The sequence below is a fragment of the Oncorhynchus kisutch genome, linkage group LG29 (genome assembly GCF_002021735.2).
Source record: "Oncorhynchus kisutch isolate 150728-3 linkage group LG29, Okis_V2, whole genome shotgun sequence".
Classification (NCBI taxonomy): Eukaryota; Metazoa; Chordata; class Actinopteri; order Salmoniformes; family Salmonidae; genus Oncorhynchus; species Oncorhynchus kisutch.
Window position 1 is genome coordinate 18,581,277 of NC_034202.2, and position 23,449 is coordinate 18,604,725.

Below are 23,449 nucleotides of genomic sequence, written 5' to 3' on the forward strand. Positions count from 1 at the left end.
TTTCCCACATCTCTAATGGGTCATAGATCATACACCCACATGTAGAGGAACACATACAGACGGTGGTAAATAGCAGTGCATCAAGGGTAATCATGTGAAGGATACACAGCTTACTCTCTTAAAGTACACGATAGACTGGCCCCGGCCCTGAATCATAAGGATTGTCACTGAGGACTGAGGACCCATAGGAGGGGAGAGATTTCACAGTCTTTACCCAGCCGAATGGTTATCATAGTAATCAAGGTCACTTACAGAGAAGTGAATTCAGCCATTTGTAATACACAAAGTGAGAGCCCCTTATGTGGGCTACATCAGATCGTTTACGACACTGATTACTAAAGACCCTGTTTGTTCTTGTGTCCTTCAGCCAGGGTTTCATACACCAAAAATAACACGCCATCAGCCACTACGTCAATAAATTATATTTACGTAATGAAATGAAGTGCTTCTGAGAGGTATCAATCATGTCTCTCTTACCTCAGGCCAGTGGAATTGGCCAGAAGTATCACTGAGGCTAGCGATGCAAGTGGCTATATGTTAACGTGACAGACAGACCGATCCAGAGCCCTGCTTTGAGCCACACGGCCAAGCCACCAGTCAATATCATGAACCACAACCTGTGTTGTGATCTCCCTGTCACAACGGTCAGAATTCAAACGGAGTACGTCTAACTCGCCAAAACAAACAGCCTTTGTACTTGTAAGAAATACAGAAGCGTTGAATGACATGAAAACAGTTCTGCAGCAAGGGGACACATCTGATAGTGGGGGTGTTGTAGGGAAAAGGAATATGGCCCTGAAAGCTTGATCCGGTGACAAAACAAACACCAGGGTCTGATTTCCTCCCACAGCTCATAAAGCACTTGGTTTTCTTGGTTGCAGAGTTCACTCCACATCTTCAAGGTTTTCTGGATTTTGATCAGCAGGTAGATCACATATTTCTCCTTCTGTGACAGGTCTGCCCAGCTCAAGGGAACACGCACCCACACAGAAACCAAAATATGCATCTGAATAATGCATGGGGTAGGCCATGAAGAACAACAAGATAAATATAAACTCCACATTTGTGGAGGATGAAGACTTCCTATCGTTCTGATCTGAAATTATTTGTGTGTGATAAGCAGCACCACTTTCTTTCATCTTATTTATATTAATGCTATTCCCTTTTCTAGCATCTCTTGATAATATCAACTTCTTTCAATTATTTCCTCCATTTTCCTTTTCAAGCATCTTGATAAAAATAAATCCAAAGAAAATATGATCTACATGGAGGAGCTAGGCAGCCATTTTGGGGCATGGTGGTGATCAGTGCTCACTTGTTGAGTTTGGTGATGTAGATCTTGATATGGCTAAAGTCGGGCCGCTCGACGGGGTCCTCGGCCCAGCAGCTGTCCATCAGGATGGTCAGCTCCTCACAGTGGCAGCTGTTGTCTGTGGTGGGCCGGAAGTAAGGCTTCTGGCCGTTACGCACCTTCTGCACTATCTCTGCAGTAGTCAAGATAGGGGAGTGTTAGTGTGTGTGTGTGTGTGTGTGTGTGTGTGTGTGTGTGTGTGTGCGTGCGTGTGTGTGCGCACTGCAGTCTCTAGGAAATTGATCGATCCATAAAGTCCTAGGGAGAACTGAAACCAGCAGTACTGCAGCCCTTGAGCCAAGGACTGGAGTGGTCCAACCCGGAAGATGATTTTCTTTATGCATTAGGGAACATGCATGAAGGAGGAAATGGGGCAAAAAAGTTTGTCTTTTTGGTCTTAATTCATGTTAAGGGTTAGGCATTAGGGTTAGTAGAGTGGTTAAGGTTAGGTTTAAAATCAGATTTGATGACTTTGTGGCTGTGCCAGTTAGTGACCACTCTGCAGAGCTGCCTCCAGTACATGAGTCATTACAATAAATGCCAACCTGCATTTATTAGCATAATTAGTTTTACCTTTGGGGCTCAGATCCATGCCGTCCACATAGAAGGGTCCATTCCTCAGGGCTATCTCCTGTAGTATGATGCCAAAGCTGTACACGTCTCCTTTCTGGGTGCCCTGTGGAGGGTGTCTGTCGTAGATCAACAACTCAGGGGCCGTCCACAGCTTCTCTAGAAACACAACAAACTCACATGAACCACTGAGCATCTTCTCCTTTATCCAATCCTCCATTTAGTTTTCTTCCATTGGTGAAGAAGGCAAAGTGATCACCTCGGCTGGCAATGTTGACCTACTTGCATAGAGTGCGTGCGAGTCGTCATTTTCACATGATGAACGGAAACTGGCCAGGCCGTAATCCGTAATTTTCAACACAAATCGACTGTCCACCACACAATTAGATGACTTCAGATTTCCATGGGAGCCGATGTAGCTGTTGTGAAGATAGTTCATTCCCTGACGGAGCAAGCATTAAATTGACCGTTCAAAAATAAATATCCTCCAGTATAGCATACATGAAAACATACACATCTGATCATGTGGAAATAATGGGTTTTGAGTTTGATCGAAATGGAAATGTGATGGAAATTCTGCAGAGCTAAGTGTTTCAAGTAGTACATTTCACATGGGAAATCTAATTCCTACGGGGACACAAAAAGTGCACTGTCGTGTATACGTCTAATATTTGTAGGAGCGTATGTCAGAATGTGGCTTATAGTGCCTTTTGCTTGTTAGAAAGTCCCTGTTGTTGACAGCTTAACGGACTGTTATTTTAACAGCAATTTGGTTAATTTCCTCCATGATCCACATAAAAAAGCCCTTTTGTTAGAGCAGGCTAAAAATAATTCTTGAAAATACATGGATGATTACATTTGATTAAGCGGAAGGAATTTTGTAGCGAGGTTGTCATTATGTTGCTTTCTAAGTTTTCAACCTGGACTCAGGGGTAGATGTAACATAGTAAATGTAAATCTCTTTCCCTGTAGCATGAAATGTTACATTACATATGATGTTACAATTTGTATAATATGTTACGAATTCCAATTTTTTGTGGCTTATATTAGGTAGGTGGCTAACGCTAGCTAGGTGGGTGACGTTAGCAAGGCTAGGGGTAAGGGGTTATGGTTAAGAGTTGGGTTAAAGGGGTAGTCCTTTCCTGCAGTCAAACGAGCTAGGGGCCTCATGGGTGGAATGTTAAATGTTAAGAATTCCTTAATTACTCAACATCATTTTGAAAAGCCGCCAAAACTCTGGTGATTCTTTGTAGAACGGTTTTATTATATGTCAGTCTTTTGTGATGTACAGTACCAGTCAAAAGCTTGGATACACCAACTCATTCAAGGGTTTTTCTTTATTTTTACAATTTTCTACATTGTAGAATAATATTGAAGACATCAAAACTATAAAATAACACATATGGAATCATGTAGTAACAAAAAAAAAAGATATCTATTTTAGATTTTTCAAAGTAGCCACCCTTTGCCTTGATGACAGCTTTGCACACCCGGCATTCTCTCAACCAGCTTCATGAGGAATGCTTTTCCAACAGTCTCGAAGGAATTCCCAAATACGCGGAGCTCTTGTTGGCTACTTTTCCTTCACTCTGCGGTCCAACTCATCCCAAACCATCTCAATTGGGTTGAGGTCAAGTGATTGTGAAGGCCAGGTCATCTGATGCAGCACTACATCACTCTCCTTCTTGATCAAATAGCCCTTACACTGCCTGGAGGTTTGTTGGGTCATTGTTCTGTTGAAAAACAAATGATAGTCCCACTAAGCGCAAACCAGATGGGATGGCGTATCACTGTAGAATGCTGTGGAAGCCATGCTGGTTAAGTGTGCCTTGAATTCTAAATAAATCACTGACAGTGTCACCAGCAAAGCACCTCCACACCATCACACCTCCCCCTCCATGCTTTATGGTGGGCACAACACATGCGAAGATCATCTGTCCACCTACTCTCACAAAGACAGAGCGGTTAGAGCCAAAAATCCAAAATTTGGACTCATCATACCAAAAGACAGATTTCCACCTGTCTAATGTCCATTGTGCGTGTTTCTTGGCCCAAGCAAGCCTCTTCTTATTATTGGTGTCCTTTAGTAGTGGTTTCTTTGCAGCAATTCAACCATGAAGACCGGATTCCTCTGAACAGTTGATGTTGAGATGTGTCTGTTACTTGAACTCTATGAATCATTTATTTGGGCTGCAATTTCTAAGTCTGGCAATTCTAATGAACGTATCCTCTACAGCAGAGGTGACTCAGGTCTTCCCTTCATAGCGCTTGATGGTTTTTGCGACTGCACTTGAAGAAACTTTCAAAGTTCTTGAAATTTTCCGGATTGACGAACCTTCATGTCTTAAAGTAATGATGAACTGTCGTTTCTCTGTGCTTATTTTAGCTGTTCTTGCCATAACATGGACTTGGTCTTTTACCAAATTGGGCTATCTTTTGTATACCACCCCTACCTTGTCACAACACAACTGATTAGCTCAAATGCATTAAGGAAAGAAATTCCACAAATGTACTTTTAACAAGGCACACCTGTTAAATGAAATGCATTCCAGGTGACTACCTCATGTAGTTGGTTGAGAGAATGCCAAGAGTGTGCAAAGTTGTCATCAATAAACTCAAATATAAACTATATTTTGAGTTGTTTAACACTTGTGGTTACTACATGATTCTATATGTGTTATTTAATAGTTTTGATGTATTCACTACACTTCTACAATGTAGAAAATAGTAAAAAATTAAGAAAAACCTTTGAATGAGTAGGTGTCCAAACACTTGAGTGGTCCTGTATATAAAATGTAATATTGGGATGAAATTTCTAAATGTAATACATTTTAACTCTATATCTGACATGCTACAGGCGTCTTCTTTTTTTAAAGCCCATAACCATGTGTGTGAGGTGTATACTTTAGTTTCAAAGTACATTTGTTTAAGACTACCAAGAAAAAATTATGTGTGGGGGAAGGGTTAGCTAACATGTTAAAAAGTTGCAAAGTAGCTAGAAAGTATTAAATAGTTGCAAAGTTACTAATGACCTAATATGCTAAGGTGGTCCGTAATGAGATTCAAGCACGCAACTTTTGGGTAGCTAGACGTTCGTGTTATACGCCCAGCCACTGCTGGTTTTGCCTTAAGTAACCGTCTGACTTATGTAACCACACCAAACATAACATATCATACTAATTTAAGTGTCCCGGATTTAAATTTACTATGTTACTTCTAGTCTATGAAACCAGAGTGAAGTTTTCGGTCATACTAAGTGTGATGACAATGTAAAGGGCGTCACACTGCTTGATTAGTGAGCAACACCTCCTCCTGATTCAGCTCATGACGAGGCTCGAACCCAAGACCTCTGTCTTGCTAGCACACGTGACCGCCCTCCTGAAACGTGTTACGAGTCGGCGCCACGCAAAAAGCTTGCTATTCGCTGGTGTAAGTGGGGACACTTCAGCCTGAGAAGTAAGTTTCACACATTCACATGTGCTACATCAATACCTACTCTCTCTAATATTCATTAGACATTCTCATTGAACCTTTATTTAACTAGGCAAGTCAGTTAAGAACAAATTATTATTTACAATGATGGCCTACCCCGGCCAAACCCTCCCCTAACCCGGCCAAACCGTCCCCTAACCCGGCCAAACCCTCCCCTAACCCGGCCAAACCCTACCCTAACCCGGCCAAACCCTCCCCTACCCCGGCCAAACCCTCCCCTACCCCGGCCAAACCCTCCCCTACCCCGGCCAAACCCTCCTCTACCCCGGCCAAACCCTCCTCTACCCCGGCCAAACCCCCCCCTAACCCGGACGACGCTGGGCCAATTGTGCGCCGCCCTAATAAGGTACCCATGTGACCTCAAAACAACCCAACTGCAGTTACAATCATAGTACATGTATTGTTGGCTGCTGTCAAACAGGACACATACCTTGACTATGTCGTTGATGAGTGAATAGCGGAACATCCAGTCCAGATTGATGCTCTCATTCTCCAAAATGTCCTGGAAGTAGAAGTACAATTTTCAGCTGACATCGCTAATCCTGACATCGCTCTAATTCATCTGACATCTCCCTGTTTCACATAACGTATCCATCATTTGAATTAATAATAATTGAATGAATAATAAAATTAGCAAGACCACACCGAATGGTCATTTCAATATTCTAGTTGGTCCAAGTGATTATACTTGGCAAAACATGCAAACACAATTGAAATGCCATTAAACGGAATGATTGTGAGATCTTACCTGAAGACTACCTCTGGGACAATATTCAGTCACGATGCAGTTGTTGGGAGGGTCAATGCAGGCACCGATGAATCTGGTTAAATGATTGAACTGCACATCTCTCATCTGTAAACAAACAAATTGACATTCAAATCTCTCTCTCTCTCTCTCTCTCTCTCTCTCTCTCTCTCATATGGCAATAGATATGTTTTTTCCTTTCTAGAAAAGCACCTCATCAGAATAGTCCATTTACAGCGTGCAGGTTTTGGTACAGTGTCTTTTCTACACGTTGAGTATAGCATTCCCTCATTGGCCATCCAGTTGACACGTGCATGTGAATAACTTGGGCCGGGAGGTTATGAATGAGGCAGTGTTGTGGGAACTTACAGCATGTGAAAAAATGCAGAGGTGTTGAAAGGAGGTACTGGCTCTAATATGAGTGCATAGCAGTCAAACGTGTAAAAGGCACTACATGGAAAATTATCATTAATTCCATGTCCTCTTTTTATAACCTGGGATCTCATCCAAAAATGAATCATGTCAAATAAAAGCATACAAAACAAAATCCTATAAATGATGTTCGGGCTTGTCACATAGGAAAGCGTTGCATGCTCTGTATTTAAAAGTTCCATATGATGTGTATGTATAAACAACAGAGCGAAATAGAATCCAGTCCACACATCCTCTCTGTTTCAATACATCCATGCCCTGGCAGGGAGGATGTACATAATATCTCAGAGCAGTGTGAAACTTCCAAAAACAGTGAGAATAACCTGTACAGTGTGTTTTGGTTTGGGGCCGATTCACTAACAGAGGTGAGTGACAGCTGCTGAAACACCAAAACCAGGGAGTCAGTTGCTCCTGTTTCACAGCTCAGGAGAAGTTAGCATACCCTTTGGCCTATATAATTTCCCCTGCGGAACACTAGCAAAGGGAGGATAGGAGAGAAGAGGGGGAGGATAGCCTCAAAGACAAACGGTTAAGTTTCCATTGGCAGGCCCCTCTCTCCCTCATCTGGTCGGCTCTTTCATGAGCGGGGAACTGACAGCCGATCAGGTCCCTGGGGCATCTGATGAGCAGCCAGCTCAGACTGGTGTCTCTCCTGAGTGCGCCGCCCACCCGCCATCGCTGAGTAGAGGCATCCAGGGCCTTCCCATCTACTGGGCCACAGTTCAGAGCGAGAGAGCGAGGGGGTGGGGGCTAGGCTGCCCAGAGCCTTATCCATGGCACAGATGATAACTCAATTAATACAGACCCAGAGATCCGATAATAGCACTGACTAACGTCTGGCCTTTCATTAGCCTCAAACTAATATGTTTCAGCAATGTTTTGTCTTTCCCACATCGTGTTTCAAGTCGGATGTATTCCCCCCCCCCCCACATTTCTCTGTCACTGTCTCATAAAAAGTAATTCCCAAATGGAGACAATTTTCTTCATCCACAGCTGTTGCAGCTGATGTTGGAGGACGTTTGAGGATCTGAGTCTTTAACAGCAGCAGCACAGGTTCAGTAATAAGACATCTTCTGTAGCGGCGTGAAAGAGGCCCTCCTTCGAACAACTTGGTAATGATTCAGCACACACCCCCCAATGCCCACACTGGTTTTACCACCTCAGTGGGAGAGCCTCATTCTAATACTGCTGCTGCAGAGGGGTCATAAACAGAGGCATGCTCGCCTAAAACAACATGAGGCAGTGCCCCGGTAAAGGGGACATTCAACTCTAGTCCAGGAGGGTCAGACTGTTTACTAGTTTAGACCCAAGTCCTTTCATCGGTGACTGGTTCAAACCTGGGGAAATCAGGTGAGTGGTCTCTATAGCAGCCAATAACACTAAATCATCAATGACGTATAAGAGGGAAAAGACCACTCGCTGGACTAATCTTAACAAACGCTTCAGGAATGGATACCCCTCTGCAGTGAGGCAGTAAGGAGTTAAACAACCCACCAGACTTTATGACAATAACTTTAAGTAATAACAGCAGACATACACAGTTAAACATTGGGTACTGGTCTGGACTTACATGTTTGAGCTCGAACAGCACTTGTCTGGTCAGCTCGATCCTCTTCTTGTTCACATGTTTGATGGCCACCAGGTTGCCCTGTGTCAAAGAGATAAAGAGATGGAGATTAAAAACCTTCTACTGCAGGTTGAGCGACAGACTGCTGTGTTGTGTACTGGGACTATAGAGATATGTTCTTTAGTAGGGTTTCCCAAACTCAGTCCTGGGTCACCCCCCTGGGTGCACGTTTTTGTTTTTGCCCTAGCACTACACAGCTCATTCAAAGAATCAACTCATCATCAAGTTTTGATTATTTGAATCAGCTGTGTAGTGGGCAAAAACAAAATGGCACCCCTGTGAGGCCCCACGACCGAGTTTGGGAAACCCTGGCCTATAGTATTATTTTTCTATGACTGTGACAATTCAAGAGGAGAGACCTAAATGTGACCATCTATGGGATCTGTGTGACGGACAGGCATCCATTCATTGGGAAGAATGAAAAGGACAAATATAATGCTAATGGGAACATATCTACGCATATTTTTCACAGAATTCTTGAAAGGTAAAGGGGAAAACACACGGGACAATAGGTGGACTATAGTGTAGATATAATAGTGTATGGTATATATGCCAGCTATATTTAACATCTGTTCTATGCTACTGAGATGGAGAGTTATATCTGTCACTTTGATATGTAAAGATAAGTCAATCTACAGAGAAAGTACCATCAAATCCAAGGTGTGAATTCTAACTAGAAAAAGTGAGAAAAATACACAAACTTTGGATACTTGATCATAGGGATATAATCCTATATGGTTGAATAGAAGAACAAACTAAATTGTTACATGTAGCCAACAGCCACGTATCAACATTCAAGGCCTGACACTGATATTATATTCCTCCACCCTCTCAATAGACTCGTTAAACAGAGACATTAACAACAACAACAAGTTGCTAGCGGTGTCCAGACTGCGAGGTGGGATGTGAACCACACTCTGTGTCTCACCAGCCATCTGAGCTGAGCACTGCGGAGCTCGCCCACTCTCCTATCCATCTCCTCTGTTAGCATGCACATGTGTGGGTGTGAAGGAGTGAGCAGAAGTTGAAAATATCAGAACTCAGAAAGCCTTACCTTAAAATAGCCTGTTTTAGCAAATAGCTGATATTTTCCATGGGCAGTAATCAAGGAGCCGTAGCTGGAGCCTCTCTGGAAGGAGTAACAAGTATCCTTTCTCAGATAAGATACAGTCAGAGAAATGTTCAGGTACACTACAATTAGGTTCAGTTTGGTTATTATTAAATGTACAAATATACAATGCAACGATATAATGTTCACTGATACAATTGAGTTATTTTCAGAGATGTAACATTTTATTCATACCTCAAAACATTTTTGAAAAAGGCTCAGTGTATATTTGCCAGGTAAATGAAGAATTGGCATATTTTCATATGCCAAACAGAATTCTGGGGAGATGTACGTGTAGGAACGAGCGTGCACAGGGTGAATGAAAAGGGAGTGAGGGAATATATTAAGTGTCAGCATGCACCACATATTAGTAAATAATGCAAATATTGGCAACACATGGCATACTGGAAAATACATTTGTTTTGTAAATCAACATGTTTTCCACAGTTTTATCCCAGGAATTGGACTGAAAATGTGTAATGAAGAAAGTGTGTGCATGAATTCCTGTACATGTGTACTGTAAGTGTGTAATTATTGGCAACCTTGATAAAGATGAGCAAAAAAAAGACTATAAAATAATACAAATACTGAGCTATATTGTATGCAAATATATAAATTGTTATTTTATACTAATACAATTGCTCAGAGAAACAGATTTTGTTTAACAAATAATAAAAATATTATTTAAAAAATTAGTAGCACCCCTGTTTGCAATACTCTCACTCTCCCCTTGTGAGGATAATGACACTGAGCCTTTTTCAAACAAATTGTATGAGATTGGAGAACACATTGGGAGGGATATTAGACCATTCCTCCACACAGAATCTCAGAATCTTCAGATCCTTGATATTATTTGGTCTACTCTGCTCTTATGAACTGCCCTCTTCAATTCAAACTACAGGGCTTTAATGTTGTTCATGTCCGGAGACTGAGATGGCCATTGCAAAATGTTGATTTTATGGCCAATTAACCATTTCTTTGTGGATTAATGATTGGTGCTTGGGGTTGCTGTCTTGCTAGAAGATCCACTTGCAGCCAATTGTCAGCCTCCTGGCATAGGCAACCAGGTTTTGTCTAAAATGTCCTGGTACTTGGTAAAGTTCATGATACAAGGGCCCCAGGACCAGTGGAAGAAAATACATAAAAAAGATCCACAACCACATTTTTTCTGCATATGCTTCTGTTTTTCAACGCCAAACCCACCACTGGCGTGTGTGGCCAAAGAGCTCTATTTTCATGTCACATGACCAAAGCACCGGTTCCAATCCAATGTGCCAATGTAGTTGATCAAACTCCAGGTGGTGCTATGGTCAGATAACATGAAAATAGAACAGGGGTGCCAATCATTTTGTCGACAAGCTATTACTTAGTTAAACAAAATCTCTTTCTCGAAGCAACTGTTGTAATATAAAAAACAACAATATATGAATTGTATGTATGTATGGGCCAGACTTGGGGATATTTTAACAATCATTTAATATGAGTCTGCCATTGCAAACCCAGCAACCTTCAATAAACCACTGGGAAGACTTTCAAGAATGTGTAAACTAACAAATGATTTTGACCGTCTTTCACTCCTTCTCTGTCTTTCTCTGTTTCTCTCTCGGTGTAAAACATGTTCTATATGTAGACACTGACATGTTAACACATGTTAATGCCATGTTTGCTATTTTGTTTGCTACTAAACAATAATGACATCAATAATAGTACCCAGAGACAGATATCTATCCTCTGTGATACTTTATGTCTATAGAGAGAATGAGCCTTTCATTTCACTGACTAAAATGGAATTCTAATCTGCCAGAGAAACAGGAACGTCTTAATTTCTGACGCACTGCAGTGCCAGGACTACTGATAAATTGAAATTCAATATTAAGATCAAATTGTGAGGAAATCTTTTAGGCAACCAGCATGTCATAATATGAGATTGCTCTGAATGACTAATATACAACATACTACAGACCATTCATTGGTTTGAACTCTTGAGTCTTGACAGGATATTTCAGAGACAAACGTACCTGTGAGAGTGTCAGACGGCTGCCTGCTTTTTTGGGGTATTTGTTGGGGCTCTCAAACTGCAGGTCCTCCCACTTTATCCTCCACAGCATTCCAGCCAACTCCTTCTCCAGCTTCAGCTTCCTTCAACAGGAACAGCAGGAGGACACATTAATAAAGGGGTTTACAACAAAGGCACAGAACTGAACGCTCACATGTGGATGCAGTATGCATGGAATGGTTGTTATCAGATTGGCGAAACAGAAATGACAGAATCATCAGCCGTGACAGAATCATTACTGATGAGCAATGTATTTGTGATTTTTCAACAGAATTGAAACTTGCCATTTCAAATGAGATTACCATCTTTTTGTCAGTGATATTTTCTCAGGTGCTATCTGTTAAATGCAGTTGTTGAATGATTTGGGTTCAGTAGTCTAACACTGTCAGAGGGTATAGTTTGAATTGTAAACAGCTCTACTAAAAAAAATGATCAAATATAAGTTGTGGTATAGTGAATAATAAGTCTGTAATAATGTAATGTACAATGCTTCCTCCGTGATGTTGATCGAACGGCAAGTTACTGTAACTGCAAGTTAACAGGCCAACAGAAAATACTGGGTGACCAAAAATAGCCCACTTAAATATTTATTGACATTTTAATTTTCAGGTCACTGATTTCAGGACGTTTTTTCTGGTGTTATTTTTAAAACACCAGTATAACTGGCAGTCACTCCGAGACTTGGAAAAAAATATCCAAGTGAATCAACACATCTGGTGCAGATCTCTCAGGACCTGGTGTTTCTCAGCATTCACCGATTTGCTGCAAAAAGTCCATGTTTTTAAAATTAAACTCTTTTCCTCAAGCATAGCTCAAATGTTGAGAAAGTGAGCATTTTGCGGGGGAAATCCTTATTAGTTTGACACATTGAAAAGAGCAGAGCCCACACATTCCAGGCCAATCTAAAAGGTGTAAAACACTTCCAGATGGTGGCAGTGGATTATTGCAGCGTTTGCATATTGGTGGATTTTATGCTTCTACTGAGCCACCCGAGTTGGCCCCAAAAGAGACTATTATTTGTTTCTTTTAGAGCACATTTTCAAGTCAAACAGTCAAAAAACCTTTTGCTGGGTCCTAACATTGAAAACCTCCATGGCCCTGCATTCCAGACAGTTTAGAGTATTAAAAAAAGGCACTGGGCTTTCAAGTGACTCCTTGACTAAGCAGGAAACTGTTTTAAATTCTGTTTTTAATAGGGTTTAAATTCAGAAACTTCAAAAACAGACATAAGTTGTACCAAAAAATAAGAACTACAAGATAAGTTGGTGTCTGATCAACTACAATTAGTAAAAACAAAAACCAGATACACAAATCAACAAACAATCAATTTTGTAACGTTATTTGTTCCATGCCGGTGGGTATATAAGCTCTCTGGACTGTGCCCGTATGGAAGAATGGAAATTTCACATCATTGCAGGGGAGCAGCGCAACCTTTCAGGGCAGGAAACACCATTAAACCAATTATCTCTTCCCAAAAAGTATTTTTCTATTTAAAGGCCTTCGTTTGCAGGCCTCTGGCAGCCGCAGCACCAGAGTGTGGGGCTCCACACTAGCTCTATTGTTTCATAAATCCCATATGTGAATACCTTTGCTGGACCAACTCTCCATTAAACTACATAGCCTAGTAGGTTCTGCTCAACTTCCCCCTCACACTGCACACACATTTAAACCCTAGTCAGACGTCATTAGAAAGCTAAGCTGACCTTCCTTTGAATGGTGCACGATACACATGGAAGAAAAATCACACAATAAATGGTGACGTCCGTGAGAACCCCATATATGACCAAACCACGGAGTTTCATTTAAAGCTAATGCCCCATTGCGGCCCCCTTGAACTTTGCGACCTTTTGCCACATTTCAGGCTTCAAACAAAGATATAAAACTGTATTTTTTGTGAAGAATCAACAACAAGTGGGACACAATCATGAAGTGGAACGACATTTATTGGATATTTCCCAAAAAAATTTACAAATCAAAAACTGAAAAATTGGGCGTGCAAAATTATTCAGCCCCCTTAAGTTAATACTTTGTAGCGCCACCTTTTGCTGCGATTACAGCTGTAAGTCGCTTGGGGTATGTCTCTATCAGTTTTGCACATCGAGAGACTGAAGTTTTTTCCCATTCCTCCTTGCAAAACAGCTCGAGCTCAGTGAGGTTGGATGGAGAGCATTTGTGAACAGCAGTTTTCAGTTCTTTCCACAGATTCTCGAATTGGATTCAGGTCTGGACTTTGACTTGGCCATTCTAACACCTGGATATGTTTATTTTTTAACCATTCCATTGTAGATTTTGCTTTATGTTTTGGATCATTGTCTTGTTGGAAGACAAATCTCCATCCCAGTCTCAGGTCTTTTGCAGACTCCATCAGGTTTTCTTCCAGAATGGTCCTGTATTTAGCTCCATCCATCTTCCCATCAATTTTAACCATCTTCCCTGTCCCTGCTGAAGAAAAGCAGGCCCAAACCATGATGCTGCCACCACCATGTTTGACAGTGGGGATGGTGTGTTCAGGGTGATGAGCTGTGTTGTTGCTTTTATGCCAAACATAACGTTTTGCATTGTTGCCAAAAAGTTCAATTTTGGTTTCATCTGACCAGAGCACCTTCTTCCACATGTTTGGTGTGTCTCCCAGGTGGCTTGTGGCAAACTTTAAACGACAGTTTTTATGGATATCTTTAAGAAATGGCTTTCTTCTTGCCACTCTTCCATAAAGGCCAGATTTGTGCAATATACGACTGATTGTTGTCCTATGGACAGAGTCTCCCACCTCAGCTGTAGATCTCTGCAGTTCATCCAGAGTGATCATGGGCCTCTTGGCTGCATCTCTGATCAGTCTTCTCCTTGTATGAGCTGAAAGTTTAGATGGACGGCCAGGTCTTGGTAGATTTGCAGTGGTCTGGTACTCCTTCCATTTCAATATTATCGCTTGCACAGTGCTCCTTGGGATGTTTAAAGTTTGGGAAATCTTTTTGTATCCAAATCCGGCTTTAAACTTCTTCACAACAGTATCTCGGACCTGCCTGGTGTGTTCCTTGTTCTTCATGATGCTCTCTGCGCTTTTAACAGACCTCTGAGACTATCACAGTGCAGGTGCATTAATACGGAGACTTGATTACACACAGGTGGATTGTATTTATCATCATTAGTCATTTAGGTCAACATTGGATCATTCAGAGATCCTCACTGAACTTCTGGAGAGAGTTTGCTGCACTGAAAGTAAAGGGGCTGAATAATTTTGCACGCCCAATTTTTCAGTTTTTGATTTGTTAAAAAAGTTTGAAATATCCAATCAATGTCGTTCCACTTCATGATTGTGTCCCACTTGTTGTTGATTCTTCACAAAAAAATACAGTTTTATATCTTTATGTTTGAAGCCTGAAATGTGGCAAAAGGTTGCAAAGTTCAAGGGGGCCGAATACTTTCGCAAGGCACTGTATCATGTTCATCAGTACAAATAATAGTACGCAAGTATAAACACCATGGGACCACACAGCCGCCATACCGCTCAGGAAGAGGACACCTTCTGTCTCCTAGAGATTAATGTACTTTGGTGCGAAAAGTGCAAATCAATCCAGCAACAGCAGAACAACAGCAATGGACCTTGTGAAGATGCTGGAGGAAACAGGTACATAAGTATCTATATCCACAGTAAAACGAGTCCTATATCGACATAACCTAAAAGGCCGCTCAGCAAGGAAGAAGCCACTGCTCCAAAACCGCCATAAAAAAGCCAGACTATGGTTTGCAACTGCATATGGGGACAAAGATCATACTTTTGAAGAAATGTCCTCTGGTCTGATGAAACAAAAATAGAACCGTTTGGCCATAAGGACCATCGTTACGTTTGGAGGGAAAAGGGGGAGGCTTGCAAGCTGAAGAACACCATCCCAACCGTGAAGCACGGGGGTGGCAGCATCATGTTGTGGGGGTGCTTTGCTGCAGGAGGGACTGGTGCACTTCACAAAATAGAGGGCATCATGAGGATGGAAAATTATGTGGATATATTGAAGCAACATCTAAAGACATACAGTCAGGAAGTTAAAGCATGGTCGCAAATGGGTCTTCCAAATGGACAATGACCCCACGCATACTTCCAAAGTTGTGGCGAAATGGCTTAAGGACAACAAAGTCAAAGTAATGGAGTGGCCATCACAAAGCCCTGACCTCAATCCTATAGAAAATTGGTGGGCAGGACTGAAAAAGCGTATGCGAGCAAAGAGGCCTACAAACCTGACTCAGTTTCACCAGCTCTGTCAGGAGGAATGGGCCCAAATTCACCCAACTTAATGTTTAAAGCTTGTGGAAAATTACCGAAAATGTTTGACCCAAGTTAAACAATGTAAAGGCAATGCTACCAAATACTAATTGTGTGTATGTAAACTTCTGACCCACTGGGAATGTGATGAAACCTGAAATAAATCATTCTCTCTACTCTTATTCTGACATTTCACATTCTTAAAATAAAGTGGTGATCCTAACTGAACTAAGACAGGAAATTGTTTACGAGGATTAAATGTCAAGAACTGTGAAAAACTGAGTTTAAATGTATTTGGCTAAGGTGTACGTAAACTTCCGAATTCAACTGTACATAAGTATTCCCACCCCTGAGTCAATCCTTTGTAGAAGCACCTTTGGCAGCAATTACAGCTGTGAGTCTTTCTGTGAAGTCTCTAAGAGCTTACCACACCTGGATTGCCCATTTTTCTTTTCAACATTCAACTGTTTGTTGATCCTTGCTAAACAACCTTTTTCGCTATTGTTTTTGATTTTCAAGCAGATTTAAGTCAAAACTGTAACTTTAGGTTATTGTCCTGCTGAAAGTTAAATTAATCTCCCAGTGTCTGGTGGAAAGCAGACTGAACCAGGGTTTCCTCTAGGATTTTGCCTGTGCTTAGCAACATTCAGTTTATTTTTTTATCCTGAAAAACTACCCAGTCCATACCCATAGCATGATGCAGCCACCACTATGCTTGAAAATATGTTGAGTGGTACTCAATGTGCTGTATTGGATTTGCCTCAAACATAACACTGTCACATTTTTCACAGTATTACTTAAGTACCTTGTGAACAGGATGCATGTTTTGGAATATTTTTTATTCTGTACAGGCTTCCTTCATTTCACTCTGTCAATTAGGTTTGTATTGTGGAGTAACTACAATGTTGTTGATCCATCCTCAGTTTTCTCCTATCACAGCCAAATTCTTATTTGCAAATGGCGACGCTGCGCCGCCCTATGGTACTCCCAATCACGGCCGGATGTGATACAGCCTGGATGATTAAACTTTGTAACTGTTTTAAATTCACCATTGGCCTCATGGTGAAATCCCTGAGCGGTCTCCTTTCTCTCCGGCAACTGAGTTAGGAAGGACGCCTGTATCTTTGTAGTGACTGGGTGTATTGACACACCATCCAAAGTGTAATTAATAACTTCACAATGCTCAAAGATATAGTCAATGTCAGATGTTGCGAGGCATTGGAAAACCTCCCTGCTCTTTGTGGTACAATCTGTGTATGAAATTCACTGCACTACTGAGGGACTATACAGATAATTGTATGTGTGGGGTACAGAGATGAGGTAGTCATTCAAAAATCCTGTTAAAAACTATTACTGCACACAGCGTCCATGCAACTTATTGTGAGTTGTTAAACACATTTGTACTCCTGAACTTATATAGGCCATAACAAACGGGTTGAATACTTATTGACTCAAGACATTTCAGCTTTTAATTTTTTTATAACAAAAAATATATAATTTTAAAAACACAATTCCACTTTGACATGATGGGGTATTTTGGCCAGTGGCAAAACAATTCTCAATGGAATCCATTTTAAATTCAGGCTGTAACAACAAAATGTGGAAAAAGTGTGAATACTTTCTGAAGGCACTGTATTTATGCCAGGTAGTGTAACGGAGTTTGCCTTGGCAACTGACATACTTCTGCACCATCAGCTGCTGAGTGGTTGCTCCTGGCAACAGTCATGTCAATTCCATGCTGGCACCTTTTGTGTTCCTTATAAATAAATATCTCACTCTCTATCGCTCCCTCTCTCTCCGTCTACCCCTCCCTCCAAGATGAAAGATGTTTATTTCAACTACTCCGTCTTCAGAGCACAAGCCTGCGTGAACAAAACAACTCACCTGTAAATGAGGAAGCTGGAGATTCCAAAAATGATGAGGGCTAAGCCAGACCCAACAGCTACAATCCCCAGCACTGGAAGGTGAGCTGAAAATACAGCGAACCAAATTATGCTTTAAAAAACCACAATAGATTCCTGAGATAAATATATTCTGTCTTTGCACTTTCAGGCACAATATCCACCAGGAACATTTCAACAATCCTGAAATTCCTAAAAAATAACTAATTGTACTGCCACACTAGCCTAAATTAAACTCAAACTTGTGGCTTCTTGAAGATATATTCAACACACCACTTGTTACATCGTATTTTCAAATGTGCCTTTTTCAACCATTCTTCTTTAAGTGACCATCTGTGGGGCGTCATTCCAGTTCCCCTTCAGTCCAACTCGTGCTAATTGAGTCAGAAGGTCATTCCTAAACAAGGCAGGATCCTATTGGTCTCTTAACCTTGTTCACCCGGCATAATGTATAGCAACTAGATTCAGCCGTGGGCCGATTTTCTCTTGAGCGTATGGCCTGGGAGCAGGAACATAATTACTAATAATTTGAGACTGCAAATTAACCGAAAGAATTCCAAACAGATAAAATATTTGACTAAAACATAATAATTTCAAACTTTATACACAGTATGTGATCATATACAAATGTACATATATATATATATATATATATAAAATGCATGGGAATACTTTGGAACAGATTTCCAAAATGACTTGGAGCTGACTTGCTGGTGTTTTTAGTGTTGTATATTAATGTTTTATTTATTTTTATTCCACTTTTATTTAACCAGGTAGTCTAGTTGGAGAACAAGTTCTCATTTACAACTGCGACCTGGCCAAGATGAAGCAAAGCAGTGCGACACAAACAACAACACATGGAATAAACAAGAATACTGTCAATAACACAATAGAAAAAAAGAAAGTCTATATATAGCGTGTGCAAATGGCGAGGTAAGGAAATAAATAGGCCATAGTAGCAAAGTAATTACAATTTAGCAAATGAACACTGGAGTGATAGATGATGACGTGCAAGTAGAAATAAGTAGAGGGGGGCAAATAAAATCATGCCAGTTGGGGAACCATGCTGTATATCATCATGCCGGTCTTCCTCCTGTGCCACTGGCAACAGAGAGCCAGACTCGTACATGTACATTTATTCAAAGGAAGTGTTTCTCCTTACACAGTGTTCAAATGTTTCATCTATACATGCCTTCCATGAAAAACCATGTTGCGCATGAAATACAGTTGAAGTCGGAAGTTTACATACACCTCAGCCAAATACATTTAAAATCAGTTTTTCACAATTCCTGACATTTAGTCCTAGTAAAAAGTTCCTGTCTTAGGTCAGTTAGGATTACCACTTTATTTTAAGAATGTGAAATGTCAGAATAATAGCAGAGAGAATGATTTCTTTCAGCTTTTATTTCTTTCATCACATTCCCAGTGGGTCAGAAGTTTACATACACACAATTAGTATTTGGTAGCATTGCCTTTAAATTGGTTAAATTTGGTCAAACTTTTCAGGTAGCCTTCCACAAGCTTCCCACAATAAGTTGGGTGAATTTTGGCCCATTCCTCCTGACAGAGCTGGTGTAACTGAGTCAGGTTTGTAGGCCTCTTTGCTCGCACACGCTTTTTCAGTTGTGCCCACAAATATTCAAAAGGATTGAGGTCAGGGCTTTGTGATGGCCACTCCAATACCTTGACTTTGTTGTCCTTAAGCCATTTTGCCACAACTTTGGAAGTATGCTTGGGGTCATTGTCCATTTGCGACCAAGCTTTAACCTCCTGACCGATGTCTTGAGATGTTGCTTCAATATATCCACATAATTTTCCATCCTCATGATGCCCTCTATTTTGTGAAGTGCACCAGTCCGTCCTGCAGCAAAGCACCCCCACAACATGATGCTGCCACCCGTGTTTCACGGTTGGGATGGCGTTCTTCGTGGTGTAAGCCTCCCCCTTTTCCCTCCAAAGATAACGATGGTCATTATGGCCAAACAGTTCCATTTTTGTTTCATCAGACCAGAGGACATTTCTCCATAAAGTACGATCTTTGTCCCCATGTGTAATTGCAAACCGAGGTCTGGCTTTTTTATGACGGTTTTGGAGCAGTGGCTTCTTCCTCGCTGAGCGGCCTTTCATGTTATGTCGATATATGACTCATCTTACTGTGGATATAGATACAGTGCTGTGAAAACGTATTTGCCCCCTTCCTGGTTTCTTATTTTTTGGAACATTTGTCCCACTTAAATGTTTCAGATCAAACACATTTTTATATTACACAAATATAACCCAAGTAAACACAAAATGCAGTTTAAGTGATAATTTTATTTATTAAGGGAAAAAAGCTATCTGAACCTTCATGGCCCTATGTGACAAAGTAATTGCTCCCCCTTGTTAAATCATGAATTTACTGTGGTTAAATCACATTTTTTGGAAAGCTGAGTTCAATTTCACTATCACACCCAGGCCTGATTACTGCCAGACCTGTTGAATCAAGAAATCCCTTAAATAGAACCTGTCTAACAAAGTGAAGTAATCCAAATAAATTCAAGAACAGATGAGAAACAAAGTAATTGACATCTATCAGTCTGGAAAGGGTTACAAAGCCATTTCTAAAGCTTTGGGACTCCAGCGAACCACGGTGAGAGCCATTATCCACAAATGGAGAAAATTTGGAACAGTGGTGAACCTTCCCGGGAGTGGCCGGCCTACCAAAATGACCCCAAGAGCGCAGCGACGACTCATCCAAGAGGTCACAAAAGAACCCACAACAACATCTAAAGAACTACAGGCCTCACTTGCCTCAGTTAAGGTCAGTGTTCATGACTGCAACCATAAGAAAGAGACTGGGCAAAAATGGCATCCATGGCAGAGTTCCAAGGTGAAAACCACTGCTGACCAAAAATAACATAAAGGCTCATCTCACTTTTGTCAAAAAACATCTTGATGATCCCCAAAACTTTTGGGGAAATATTCTGTGGACTGACGAGACAGTTTTTGGAAGGTGTGCGTCCATTACATCTGGCATAAAAGTAACACAGCATTTCAGAAAAAGAACATCATACCAACAGTCAAATATGGTGGTGGTGGTGTGATGGTCTGGGGCTGCTTTGCTGCTTCAGGACCTGGATGAATTGCTGTGACTGATGGAACCATGAATTCTGCTCTCTACCAAAAAATCCTGAAGGAGAATGTCCGGCCATCATTTTGTGACCTCAAGCTGAAGCGCACTTGAGTTCTGCAGCAGGGCAATGATCCAAAACACACCAGCAAGTCCACCTCTGAATGGTTAAAAAAATAAATAAAATGAAGGTTTTGGAGTGGCCTAGTCAAAGTCCGGACTTGAATCCGATTGAGATGCTGTGGCGTGACCTTAAAAAAGGCAGTTCATGCTCGAAAACCCTCCAACGTGGCTGAATTAAAACAATTCTGCAAAGAAGAGTGGGCCAAAATTCCTCCACAGCGATGTGAAAGCCTCATTGCCAGTTAACGCAAACGCTTGATTGCAGTTGTTGCTGCTGAGGGTGGCACAACCAGTTATTAGGTTTAGGGGGCAATTACTTTTTCACATAGGGCCATGAAGGTTTGGATAGCTTTTCTCCCTTAATAAATAAAATCATCACTTAACTGCAATTTGTGTTTATTTTGGTTCTCTTTGTGTAATATTTACATTTCTTTGATGAATTGAAACATTTAAGTGTGAGAAATGTAAAAAAAAACAAAAAAAAAAAAAAAATACCTTTTCACAGAACTGTACTTTTGTACCGGTTTCCTCCAGCATCTTCACAAGGTCCTTTGCTGCTGTTCTGGGATTGATTTGCACTTTTCACACCAAAGTACATTCATCTCTAGGAGACAGAACGCGTCTCCTTCCTGAGCGGTATGACGGCTGCGTGGTCCCATGGTGTTTACACTTGCATACTATTGTTTGTACAGATGAACGTGGTATCTTCAGGCGTTTGGAAATTGCTCCCAAGGATGAACCAGATTTTCTTTTCTGAGGTCTTGGCTGATTTCTTTTGATTTTCCCATGATGTCAAGCAAAGAGGCACTGAGTTTGAAGGTAGGCCTTGAAATACATTCACAGGTACACCTCCAATTGACTCAAATAAAGTAAATTACCCTATCAGAAGCTTCTAAAGCCATGACATCATTTTCTGGAATTTTCCAAGCTGTTTAAAGGCACAGTCAACTTAGTGTATGTAAACTTCTGACCCACTGGAATTGTGATACAGTGAATTATAGGTTAAATAATCTGTTTGTAAACAATTGTTGGAAAAATGACTTGTGTCATGCACAAAGTAGATGTCCTAACCGACTTGCCAAAATTATAGTTTGTTAACAAGAAATTTGTGGAGTGGTTGAAAAACGAGTTTTAATGACTCCAACCTAAGTGTATGTAAACCTCCGACTTCAACTGTAGCATCAACAAAGACTGTACAACACTACAAATAATTATTCAAACTGCTGTAATACTATATAAGCACCTGACTTAACCATTAAATCACTTGTACAGGAGCCAGCCTACTTGACCTACCATCAATGCAGATGGGCTCATCAGAAGGGAAGACGCACGGTGGGTTATCCAGAGGTGGGCTCCCTTTGGGCCAATGAATCCTCTCCGTTGAGGACCAGATGATCTCTTTGTTAGTTCCATTGTAATGGGCCACAAGCTGCAAAACACCAAGAAAAAGTTGTTGCTTTGTTTACAAACTCGATTCCCAAATGATACATTCAGAGGGATGAATAAGAGGCATGTTACATAATCAAAAGGAGCCCTTTTTCTCACACTTCCAATAAATATCACACCGCAGAGTATTATGAAAATGAGAGCCTGTTTAAATTTCACAGTAGCATTAAAGCTGCATATTAAAATAGCTGCTACTCTCCTTCAACGCCTTTAAAACATGAAAGCCCATCAGTGAAGAACGCAAAAGTTTGGCCTGAATGTTTTGGGGGGCATGCCCATAATAAATAACCATATGACTAAAATGTTAAACATTAAAATATGCTCATGTATAAAGCAAGACAGGGTATCATTGACTTACTGGTCCTTCTCAGACAAATTGGTAGTTTTGAAAAGGTTGTCTGAGAAACGGTGTTCTTTCATCTCAGGCGGCGGGAGCTTTATTGTTTGATGATATGGCATTAGCCAGCCCTGTTAATAGCTTCCCTTGTTACAGAAGGGCATTGTGAAACATGACTCCAGTGTCTCTAACCAGCTGCTGGAGAATGTCAATATAACCTGCCTCCCTTGTGGAGGGCCAGACAGGCATGTTGGGCTGGGTCCTCCCTGCTACTCAGTCTGTGAAGGAGAAGGGCAGCCCCACTGAGAGGGCCACAAGAACTATGAAGGTTGTAAAAGTTTGTTGAGGAGCAGGGGGGCCATTCAACTCAACCAGTCGTCAATGGCTTCAATAGCTGCTGGTTTCAATAGAACCGTGTCTTTCTAATCAGTGATTTATTCACATCAAGGAGTTTTAGTTAGGTTAGTGGACTCTGATCAATTACCCAACTTATCAGTAAGTGTAATGACCCCAGAATATCTCCCAAACAGTAATAGCCTTTAGTCTTTGTATGATGTTGAACATTTGCTTTTAAATACATTGATGGCAAATTGGCAATGCACAAGCAAAGCATTGGGTTTTCAGCTCCCCAATTCAGTATGCGGAGAGTAGTTGAGGGAAATTCTTGTTACAGTAATTACAGAAAACTAACATCTGGAACGGATTAGATCGGTCCCCCGAAAGTACTGCTCTCACTCACTGTTGTTATTTATTGTCACCGAGTTTACTATTGAGATCCATTTTGAAATCATAAAGTGCACAAATTGATATTTTGACAACAGATATTTTTGTAGTTTAGAAATATACATTTCTATTGAAATGTTGGCTACAGCAATTGACAATAAATAAACAAGAGGC

At 41.0% G+C, this 23,449-nt stretch overlaps 1 protein-coding gene across 1 annotated transcript in view; it reads right to left on the reverse strand.

Moving 5' to 3' along the window:
• The window catches only part of LOC109873703 (atrial natriuretic peptide receptor 2), a 46,595-nt gene that overhangs the window by 13,679 nt on the left and 9,467 nt on the right, over positions 1–23,449 (reverse strand). Inside the window, exons 6-15 of the mRNA XM_020465377.2 lie at positions 22,063–22,198; positions 17,521–17,605; positions 11,344–11,464; positions 9,272–9,346; positions 8,161–8,238; positions 6,162–6,266; positions 5,844–5,915; positions 2,204–2,363; positions 1,925–2,080; positions 1,316–1,484 (exon numbers count right to left, since the gene is read on the reverse strand). Coding sequence (XP_020320966.1) covers positions 1,316–1,484; positions 1,925–2,080; positions 2,204–2,363; positions 5,844–5,915; positions 6,162–6,266; positions 8,161–8,238; positions 9,272–9,346; positions 11,344–11,464; positions 17,521–17,605; positions 22,063–22,198 — 1,157 coding nt within the window. The remainder of the gene's footprint in view (positions 1–1,315; positions 1,485–1,924; positions 2,081–2,203; positions 2,364–5,843; positions 5,916–6,161; positions 6,267–8,160; positions 8,239–9,271; positions 9,347–11,343; positions 11,465–17,520; positions 17,606–22,062; positions 22,199–23,449) is intronic.